Below are 11,488 nucleotides of genomic sequence, written 5' to 3'. Positions count from 1 at the left end.
ACGTGGCACCTGCCTCAGTGCTTTTTATGTGACAGCAGTGCTTTTCACGTGGCACTGTAAGAAGAGTAAAACCTTTGTATTGTAGTAGCTAACCATCAAATAGTAACTGCTGTATCGGAGGTTGACATATTCAATAAACTATGAATAAAACTGTAGCAAAAGACCAGTGACTTTTACTTGAACATTGAAAAGTGTCCCATTTCTTTTACATCTGAATTTCGTTGCGAAGGTTAAAAAGTGTTTTGTTTTTGCTTTTTTTTAGGAAAAAATAGAGTATCAAGAAAAAGTTTATGAGTATGTTAGTAAATTGTCTCCCGAAGAATGTTTATTAACAATAAATAGTAAATTAGTAGAGGTAGGTACTTAATATTTCCTATTGTTGTTAATACCTTTCAAATTCAATTGTGTGAATGTGCAGTTTAAATCTGGTTGTAAATTCTTTTTAGACCAGTCTATGATTCATATATCATTTAGACTAGCATCTGACTATACATATTTAGACCAGTGTGTGGATAAGTACTGGGTCATCCTATAAATAATGCAATTTTTTTCAATTGATGAACTAAATACTGGAGGGGGACAGGATAAACTACCTGCATCAACTTGCTATAAAAGCAGGTACTAATTTTAACTTGTACTTATTCTTAGTGCAAGTTTTGAAGAGTGCAATTTAATTTAAACAGTTACTTTTTCAAAGCTATAATGGAAGTGACAAAGGAGCATATTTTACTTTATGAGTTCAATAAAGGCAACAGAAAGTGTGAGTAACATTAATGCAGCACATGGGGATCGGACAATAAACATAAGCCAGTGTCATTGGTGGTTCCAGAAATTCCGAGCTTGAAACTACAGCCTAGAAGACGAGCTTAGTCCTGGGAGATCTGTAGAGCTTGATGAGGATGTCCTGCAAACCTTCGCGGAACAAAAGAATCCCATTGTAATTGTTGAGGAACTAGCAGAGAAGCTTGGATTTGGTCATTCAACCATTCATTGATACCTGCATGCCATTGGAACAAATTGGGTCAATGGGTTCCTCACAAACTTTATAATCGCACGCAGAGGGTGAATGTGTGCTCTTTGCTGTCACATCTCACGAATGAACCTTTTTTGGACCGAATAGTGACTGGTGACGAGGAATGGGTTCTCTATAAAAATGTCAAGCACCAAAGACAGTAGGTAAGGAAAGGAGAAACACTGGCACCCCAGGCTAAAGAATGTCTTCAACCACGTAAGGTATTATCTGTTTGGTGGGATATGAAAGGTTTAGTCCACTTTGAACTTTTAAACTCAAACCAAATGATAACAAAGGAGATCTACTGGGAGCAACTTGAGGGGTTTAAGTCGGCGCTAGAAGAAAAGCGATCATCTTTGGTTTCAAGACAAAAGATGTTCTTCCATCAGGATAATGCTCAGCCACATACAGCAAGGATGACATTCCAAAGGTTGGAGCAGTTTGAATGGGAAATGATGCCCCACCAACCATATTCGCCGGATATTGCCCCATCTGATTATCATTTATTCCGCTGTCTTCAAAATCATTTGGACGGAAAAAATATGAATTCTGTAGACGAGGTCAGAACAGTACTGGAGGAGTAATTTTTGTGACGGACAAGTGAATTTTGGAAGAGAGACTTTGCAAGTCTACCAGATAGATGGAAGAGCATTGTATAAAAATGAAGGGGAGTATATTTTAGATTAAAAAAGAACTTTGTTTATCTTAATTTTGAAAAATAAAAGAAGTATAAAAAAAACCGCATTACATATGGGATGACCCAATATATAATTTAAACCAGTGCCTGACTGATATATATATATTATTGATGGAGTGAAAGGTAAAATTGATTCCAGTAGTATTGTAAAACTAAATAATAGTGATGCTGTCTCTCAAATAACAATCAAAAGTAATAATTAAAAATGGGTTACCTTTCATATTAAAGTTTTTAACAAGTTCTTGAAATACAGGCTCAAAGTCTGAAAGGCATTTTTGTGTTGACTTTTAGTTTTTTTTAATTCATGTATTGACCCTTTAGCATTCAGACTGACCGTATCTGGTCCAGTTATTCTACTTGTTTTGTTTAACCCTTTCGTTACTGTATTTCTGTTGAGATGCTCTGTGTTTCTTTCAATTACTTTAAATATAACAAAGAATTTAGCAAAATAACTTAGTTATCATTAAGCTAGTGTTAGGAACATAAATTGTGACTAAGGTTTGTTGGAAGATTTTAGTTCAAAATTTATGAAAACAAGACATTTGTATTACAGAGCCACAGGCAGTTTCAACTGGGTTGGTATCAAAAAGGTTAAGAATTGTTTCTCTATTATATATTTTAGCCATTTTGTTATGATATTTCTGTTGAGATGCTCCGTGTTTCTTTCAATTAATTTTAAATATAACAAAGAATTTAGTAAAATAACTTAGTTATCATTAAGCTAGTGCTAGGAACATAAATTGTGACTAAGGTTTGGTGGAAGATTTTAATTCAGAACTTATGAAAATAAGACATTTGTACTCAGAGCCAGAGGCAGTTTCAGCTGGGTTGGTGACGAAAGGGTTAAACCAGTCAGATTCAGCCTCTCACACCTACCCTACAATGTTGTTCTATAAACACTGACATTATTGAAATCTTGAAACTGAGATAATGCAGGATTAAGTCAAACCAATGTGAATAAATAAGCATTTCACATAATAATCTGAATGTTGAAGGGTTAATGACCAACGTTTTTGCTTTTATTTTGTCATCTCATTGAAAGAAGCTTTGTAATGTTTGTTTGTTTTTTTTTTCTTTTTCACAGGAACAACTGCAATTGAAGTAAGTATCTCTGAATTATTTATAAACATTTTTGATTTTTCAATCACAGATTAATTCAGGATTATTTTTTGAGAAAATCACAGGATGAGTGATTTGAGTGACCTGGAAACTGCTGGATGTGGAACTGAGACAATGTTTGTGTATCTGTAGGATTTTGGGGTCAATCATACTGTACATCTACCACAGAGCTGGCCTGGCCAATACTTTACAAGTGAATTTTCTGGCCATTCTGCTGTTCATTGTTTGACCTTTTAGTAACACTATTCTATATTTCTGAGATGAGGAATTCTGTACATTATTTACAATGGTCGGATAAGTGTCCTCATCCTTGTTGTTACCACAACATTTTGGCTGATGTACTCTCCAGCCTTCATCAGGTCTTCTTGTGGAATTTTGAACCCATCCCTTTATTTGACTGTTCTCATTCGTAATGTATGTTGCCGATGTTATTTTTCTGTTACTATAATTTTTCATGTCCCTGCAGTCAAATGACTGAAAACTAGTAAAAGAGTGAAAGAATATACTAAAAGTCAGAATGTTGAAGAAGCATTATGGATGACCTAATCTCTAATAGGTTTAGTGTAGTCACAGAACATCCATCATCATCATCATTGTTTGACGTCCACTTTCCATGCTGACATGGGTTGGACAGTTTGACTGAGAACTGGTAAGCCAGGAGGCTGCACCAGGCCCCTGATCTGATCTGGCAAGGTTTCTACAGCTGGTTGCCCTTCCTAATGCCAACTGCTCTGAGAGCGTGGTGGGTGCTTTTTACTTTCCAGTCAGGCGGCACTAACATCAGACACGCTTGAATGGTGCTTTTTACATGTCACCAACAGGGGTGCCAGTCAGGCGGCACTGGCATTGGCCATGCTCAAATGGTGCTTTTTACGTGACACCGGCACTGGCATCAGCCAGAGCATCGATTTCACTCGGTTGAACAGGTCTTCACAAGCATGGCAACATTGGCATCGGCCGTGTCACCCATTTATCCGATGAAAATTGGTTGTCGTAACCTCCTTCAATTGGGTAATGAAAATAAAATGTACATACATCATGTGAAATATGGAGAATTCCAGAAAGTACCCTACTATCAAAATTGAGTTGACTTGGAACCATGTATCCTCAGATCCTGTACAATAAGGATTAATTCTTGCAGGCTTTTAAAAGACCAAAAATTGCTATCTTGGTGATAAAACTCTTCTTCAAGATAAAATAATGTTCTAATTCTCATCAAAATCATCATCATACCTCTATTTTCCGTGCTGGCATGGGTTGGATAAATTGACAAAGAACCAGTAAGCTCCAATATCATGTTTGGCACAGTTTCTATGGCTTGATTCTCTTTCTATCGTCAACCACTTAACAGAGTGGCACTGGGTGCTTTTTATGTGGCACCAGCACCATTGAGGTTGCCATGTAACTTGCAAGACTGAAAAGAACAGAGAAGGAGGAAAAAGAAGCTCCCACTACTAAGAGGGGAAGGCGGAGGTGGGTGGCTTTATGCCAGATGTTGAAAGGCTAAAGTATGATGTGGGGGGGGGGAGCAGAGGTGTCTTGCTATAAGAGGAGATCTATGGCTGAAGGAGATAAGAAAAAAGTGGTGATGAGATACTACAAGAAGGTGAGTGAGTGTAAGGAGAGGAGACAGACAGTGAGTCATGGGATGGGGTGAGAGAGTGTGATGGGGGGTAGAGGTTAGCGTAGTGCGTATGACTGGATAGCTTTTGTCTCATGCTTTTGCTTGGTATTTTAAGTGCCTGTGCATATATCGATGTCCTCTCAGCAGGACATTGTGGGCGCAACGAGTAGAAGGGCAGAAAGAGAGAGAGAGAGCTGCCCCGGTACTTAGGTGATAGTCATTTACAGTTGAGTAGGTTGAGATCATGTGAAATGAGGGAATTTAGTTGTGAGCCTAACAACTTCACCATTCATTTACCTCACTTTTATCAACAAAGGACCCTCAAGAGATTAATATTGGGAATAAAACTAAAAATTCATTTCCCTCTGCCAGAATCAGAAAAGACATTGTTACTTGTAACCTTTCTTACATTATTGAAACATGTTAACATTATTAGAGCACTGGATTAATTGGAAATATTTTCTTTTTTCTAGGAAAAGGAGTCGACCAGCGTAAGTAGATATTTCTTTATTGACTCTACTTTGTAAATTTCTGAGGAAAGCGTATATGTATATATATATATATATATATATATATATATATATATATATATATATATATATATATATATATATATATACATATATACAAAATACAAAATGGCTGATAGTTAGCAAGGTGAGACACACATAAGAAAGAAGGAAACAAAGGACCACTGATGAGGTCACAGAAGTGTGACGAAAGAACTCTGGCCGAAATAAGATTAAGATTAATGTAATATAAAGCTGAAGCAAATTAACACCAAATATACAGTGCATGTGTTTTTATTGGCTAAACTGGCAATATGACCATCCCCAAGTACAACAACATCTGTTTCAACACACGATTTCACATCAAAAATCTTGCAAAACAAATATACATATATATATATATATATATCAGCATCATCCTTTAACATCCGCCTTCCATGCTGGCATGGGTGGGTCGGTTTAACAGAAGCCTGCACCAGACTTCTGTGATTATTTTGGCAGGATTTTTACAGCTGGATGCCCTTCCAAAGGCTAACCACTTTACAATGTGGACTGGATGCTTTTAAGTGGTACCTGCTCTGACAGGGTCGCCTAGTACCTTGCAAGGCAAAAAAAAATGTTTGAAAGATGAGGGGGCATTGGAGGAGGTGATCTTGTGTCAGAATGAGACAGAATGACAGAATAAGGCGACGAGCTGGCAGAAACGTTAGCACGCCGGGCGAAATGCTTGGCGGTATTTCGTCTGCCGTTACATTCTGAGTTCCAATTCCGCCGAGGTCGACTTTGCCTTTTATCCTTTCGATAAATTAAGTACCAGTTCTGCACTGGGGTCAATGTAATTGACTTAATCCGTTTGTCCCCTCTATGTTTAGCCCCTTGTGAGCAATAAAGAAATAAGAAACAGGGATCTTGCTGTGGAGGAGGTACAAGGTTACATGGCCTGAGAGAGAGATATCAGGAATGAAGAGAGAAACAGGTGTGCTACCACAAAGGAAATACATGGTTACCCAACCTGAGAGAAGTGCAGAAGGAGAGAGAGAGAGAGAGAGAGAGAGAGGGTGACAGCAGGATAGAGATGGTGGCAAAATGCCAGGCATACTCACAAGAGGCAGGGATTAGAATATAAATACACCTGGTAGTTATATAGTCTATCTCAGAGCTTGGATTAACAAAAAGCAAAGTCGACTTGGGTTGGATTTGAACTGAAATGTATAAAGGTGTATAAATTGAAATATGTGTATACACAGTTTAAGAGAAAATGAATAGTCTGCCTATTAAATAGGGAGTAGATTATAAGAGAAAATAAACTCTGGCTTTGTGTGTATGGATGAACAGGTGGACATTTGTTTGCATGTGTGTATGTATATACATAATGTGTAGAGCATGTAAAAGCACCTGTGTTGGTCCCATGTAAAAGTACCCAGATCAGTGCCACATAAAAAGGGTACCCAGTACATTGGGTAGCACCCCAGTTGGCCAGCTCCTGTCAAACCATCCAACCCATGCCAGCATGGAAAACAGGCTTTAAATGATGACGAATGATGATTTGTAGTGAAACAATCAATAAGTGTCCCACATTAATATTCTCTCCTAATTAAATAAGGATCACCGAAACTGTTTTTACATCCTCCATGAGTTACTGATATAGTTTACAAAATTCCTTTATGGCCATGCCCCTCACTCCCTCTCTCAGTTAAGAGGTCCTTGTCTTGTGAGCTTCCGGATGCTGGTGTTACGTCCGCTTTCCATGCTAGCATGAGTTGGATGATTTGACTGAGGAGTGGCGAACCAGATGGCTGCACCAGGCTCCAATCTGATCTTGCAGAGTTTCTACAGCTGGATGCCCTTCCTAATGCGAACCACTCCGAGAGTGTAGTGGGTGCTTTTACGTGCCACCAGCATGAGGGCCAGTCAGGCCGTACTGGCAACAACCTCGCTTGAATATTTTTTCATGTGTCACTGGCACAAGTGTCAGTAAGGCAACGCTGGTAACGATCACGCTCGAATGGTGCTTTTTACGTGCCACCGGCACGGAAGCCAGTCACCTCCTCTGGCAACAATCACGCTCGGATGGTGCTCTTAGCACTCCACTAGCACGGATGCCAGTCATCGAATTTGATTTCGATTTCAATTTCACTTGCCTCAACAGGTCTTCGCAAGCAGAGTTTAGTGTCCAATGAAGTAAAGGTACGCAAAGCGGGCTGTTTACACCCCTGGCAGAGGCCTTGGATTTAGGTCTCACTTGGCTTGCCGGGTCTTCTCAAGCAAAGCATATTTCCAAAGGTCTCAGTCACTAGTCATTGCCTCGATGAAGCCTAATGTTCAAAGGTCATGCTTCACCACCTCATCCCAAGTCTTCCTGGGTCTACCTCTTCCAAGACAAGTCAGTCTTATGTAATCTAATGATTTTTACCAATATTGAAATTGCTATTTTCTTGGCTCTTCTTGGATAGGAATGGTTTCAACTTGTAATACTCTCCAAGTACTTCTTTTATATTTACCACATGGTGAACATAGTTGTTGTAGAGACAGAATATTTCCAGTTATAGTGGAATGTTTTTTTTCTTCTTAAGTTTCATTATTCTTGCCACTTTCTCTAATTTTTTCTTTTTTTTCTTAAATTCAGATCCGCCTTTTTGTTATACTACAGTGAAAATAAAGATTCCTTACCTGATCTTTGCAAAACTGAAAGATATAAGACTCTTCAGAAACGGTGGAAATTGCTGCCCAAAGCTTCACAGGAATCGTACAAATTGCAGAGGAAAGAAATGTAACTTGCAATCCTTTTTATTCTATTGTTTGATTGATTATTGAGAAATAGAAGGTAATGGCCATGTCCTTGGGCGGAGCTTCCAATATCTGACTAGCAGAAAGGAAGATCAGATCTCAATGATGATAATTCTGCTAGTGGCATCTAAGGGGTGATGGGGATATGAAAGGGGACTGACTACAAATGAAGTTTCCCACCTAAATTTCAAAGAACAAATTCCATAAAAGTAGAATCTTTGGTTTTTAAATCGGGTTTATATTTTATTAGGTTGTCGAGAAAGTTCTTGCGGTTTTTAACCTTTAAATTCAGATGCACATATCTTGACTCAAACAAAACTTTATTAATCGAAATCAACACACTTTTGCCAATGCGAAACAAGTTCATTTAAGCCAGTAGCATAAAAATCCTGCGTTCTGGTGGCGATGAAGTTGTTGAAGGCGTGTTTGGCATCGTCTTGGTTTTTGAAACATTTCTCATGCAGGAAGTTGTTGAGATGCTTGAAAAAGTGGTAGGCGAGAGGTCTGGTGAGTATGGCGGATGAGGCAGAGTTTTGTAGCCCAATTCGTTCAACTTCTGCAGGGTCAGTTGTGCAACATCTGGCTGAGCACACTGCCAGGTGTTCATTGTATTTAAAGTGAATTGCTTATGTACAGTGCATTTGCAGAGGTGTGTTTAACATTTAGGCATTAAAGTTTGTCATTATTAGCTCTGGCTCGTAGAAAACGCCATTTTGAGTGTGGCATTGCCAGTACGGCCTGACTGGCCTTCGTGCCTGTGGCATGTAAAAGCACCCACTACACTCTCAGAGTGGTTGGCGTTAGGAAGGGCATCCAGCTGTAGAAACTCTGCCAAATCAGATTGGAGCGTAGTGTAGCCACCTGGTCCACCAGTCCTCAGTCAAATCGTCCAACCCATGCTAGCATGGTAAGTGGACGTTAAATGATGATGATGATTTTGTCATAAATTGCAAATTTTGAACTACAAAAATATTGACTGTTTTGAAAATAAATTTTTTAATTTTTGCTTTTCCCATCTATATCTCTCTCATGTCATGGCATATTCATGGCTTGTTCCTCCTTCATTTATTTCTGTCTCTTACAACACATCACCCAGGTCTTTCTCCCACTTCACATTCATTCTTTTCTTCATTCTCTGGCTTCCTCTAACTCTCCACCGTGCAATGCTCCATTCCATCATCTTTTCTGAGAAAATGACCAACAAATCTCCACTCTCTCTCTCTGCTTCTATCCATCAACTGCCTCTTCACTTTTGTCTTCTTCAACACTTCCACATTCGTCACCCCCTCTCTACCCACAAGATTCTAAGCATTTTTCTACAAAACCACATTCCTGCAGCTTTGAGTCTCTTCGCCATGACATTGCTTATTGTCCAAGACTCACATCCATATGTAGCACTTTAATAGTCTTTCCATGACTGCCATTCCAGTTCTCTTTGCACAAAAATTGCTCCTTATATCCATAAAAGTCTTCTTTGCTAATCCAACTCTGCACGTGATGTCCTTATCTGACCTTCCATCTAATTTTATCCAACTTCTATCTATATCATTGATTGATATTTCTTACACATTCGCATTTGCTACTATAGTTTCAAAAAAACTAAAATGTTTATTATTGCAGTTGAATAGAAAAGGATAAATATGCCTTTTTTTTTTCAGCGATCCCTATTTGGGACTTCTTGAAAAACTTATAATTTCCAAAATAATTCACATATGAAGAAAATTTAAATACTACATATTATTTTAACTCCTAAAAAGCCAAAAAAAAATAGGAATAAAAAAATTTGGCAGTTAATGGGTTTAAAAAAAGAAGTGGTGAACTGGCAGAATTATTAGGAGACCAGACAAAATGCTTAGCAGCATTTTGTCCATCTTTGTGTTCCAAGTTAAAATTCTACTGTGGTTGGCGTTGCCTTTCAACATTAATAAAATAAATACCAGTTAAGTACTGGGTACTTGAGGGTCAATGTAATCACTTTCGCCTCGCCCTGAAATTGCTGGTGTTGCGCTACAATTTCAAATTTGGCACAAGGCCAACAATTTCGGGGTGTGGGTAGGGGTTTAAAGTCAACTCCATCAACCCTGGAAATGATGAAAGGCAGATTCACCCTTGGCAGCATTTGAACTCAGACCATAAAGACAGACAAGATGCCACTAAGCATTTTACCTGTGCCAATGATTCTGCCAGCTTGCAACCTTTTAAAAATCAAAATATATTAAAATATAGAATATCTTTGTATATTTATTTATATTTTATTTTCAGGCATAAGTCCCTGAAATCAAAGACTGGCAAACAGAAAATAGCTTCCTCTTCTGCACCAGCAGCAGCAGCAATATGATCATCATCAAAACATTTCTTTTAATAAAACACTCTTTATTACATACTTTTGTTGTCAATATTGTTTTATTATGTCTTCGCAAAGGCAGAGGTATTGTTTAGTCATGTTTGTTTGTTTGTCCAAGAACAAGATATCTCAAGAACCACTGGTTGGATTCGGATGAAATTTTTAGGGTTGTTTGGCCTCATGACTGGCACAAACTGATAAGATTTGGGGATCAATCCGGTACAAGACAAGGATTCTGGATTATTTTTTCAGTTTTGTTGCTTAATTTTTGAGAGCGGTTGGGTTCATTTTTAGTATTCTTGTTTGTGAGAGCAGCCAAGTTTATTAGATATTCTCATTTTAAAAATCACCTCTGGCTAATCGTTGAGAGGACATTGGTGTTGCCTTGCGCTCTCTGCGTGCTGTTATTATTATCAATGTTTTACTTCTGACATTTCATTAGTTGATGCCATTTCTTTTCTGGTGCATTTGAAATAGTTTCTATGTTTAAAAAATATCATTATCATCATTTAACGTCTATTCATGTTGGTACAAATTCTACCTTCTTGTGATTCCACTGCACCTCTTTTGACCGGATCTTGCCCCTGGGTGAATCACTGAAATCCCTCCTTACACCTTTCCTACATACCAAGCAGGGTCATTTACTTGAGGAGAATAGTCCCGTTTCCTTGCTTACTGGAACTTTGGTCTTTGTTAACTGAAAGGCCTTTTCACTCCCAGTTTGGCTTCCATGCTTGGAATTTCTTTTCTAATTATGTTACAGAATCTGATGAAGGCTGGAGAGTACATCAGCCGAAACATTGCGGTAACAACAAACAAGAGGACACCTATCCATCAATTGTAAATAATGTAGAAAACAATATTCCATCCAAAAAGAAAAGTATTTAAAAATAATCAAAGGCATGGTGGTGTGGTAAGAAGCTTACTTCCAAACCACATGGTTCCAGGTTCAATTCCCCTGGGTGCCTTCTACTATAGCTTCGGGCCAACCAAAGCTTTTGAGTGGATTTGCTAGATGGAAACTGAAAGAAACTTATATATTTATGTTTGTCCCTCCGCCATCACTTCACAACCTATGGTGTGTGTTATATGGACTGTTAGATATGTAATTCGTCTGACGTTCCGTGTGTCATGTGGTTCGTCTGAGTTCATTGTTTCATTGTTGTTGTCTTGTGGGACTGTCTTAGTAAAAGGTCATTGATATATATATATGGCGGACATGACTTTTGTTTATTCATAACGAACATTGGGTGAGTGTGTTCTTTGTATGTAATTGAACAATAAATGTAATAATTAAATTGTATAACTCGTTATGTTATCTCTACGAGTCACCCGAGGGAAACATAACAGAGTTTATTGGCGTCGCCGATAGGACCGATAGGATACATGCTTACTT

The 11,488-nt window shown here is 38.3% G+C and overlaps 1 protein-coding gene across 8 annotated transcripts in view; it reads left to right on the top strand.

Moving 5' to 3' along the window:
* The window catches only part of LOC106867195 (nucleolar transcription factor 1), a 62,405-nt gene extending 52,274 nt beyond the window's left edge, over positions 1-10,131 (top strand). For all 8 annotated transcript variants that reach the window (XM_052966664.1, XM_014911998.2, XM_052966661.1 and 5 more), the window contains 5 exons: positions 263-355; positions 2,794-2,810; positions 4,926-4,943; positions 7,588-7,731; positions 10,011-10,131. In XM_052966664.1, the coding sequence (XP_052822624.1) occupies positions 263-355; positions 2,794-2,810; positions 4,926-4,943; positions 7,588-7,731; positions 10,011-10,086 (348 nt within the window). In that variant the 3' untranslated portion in view covers positions 10,087-10,131. The remainder of the gene's footprint in view (positions 1-262; positions 356-2,793; positions 2,811-4,925; positions 4,944-7,587; positions 7,732-10,010) is intronic.
* Positions 10,132-11,488: the final 1,357 nt, after the last annotated feature.

Source organism: Octopus bimaculoides, chromosome 3, assembly GCF_001194135.2.
Source record: "Octopus bimaculoides isolate UCB-OBI-ISO-001 chromosome 3, ASM119413v2, whole genome shotgun sequence".
NCBI classification, from domain to species: domain Eukaryota; kingdom Metazoa; phylum Mollusca; class Cephalopoda; order Octopoda; family Octopodidae; genus Octopus; species Octopus bimaculoides.
This window is presented reverse-complemented; position numbering and strand designations above follow the sequence as displayed.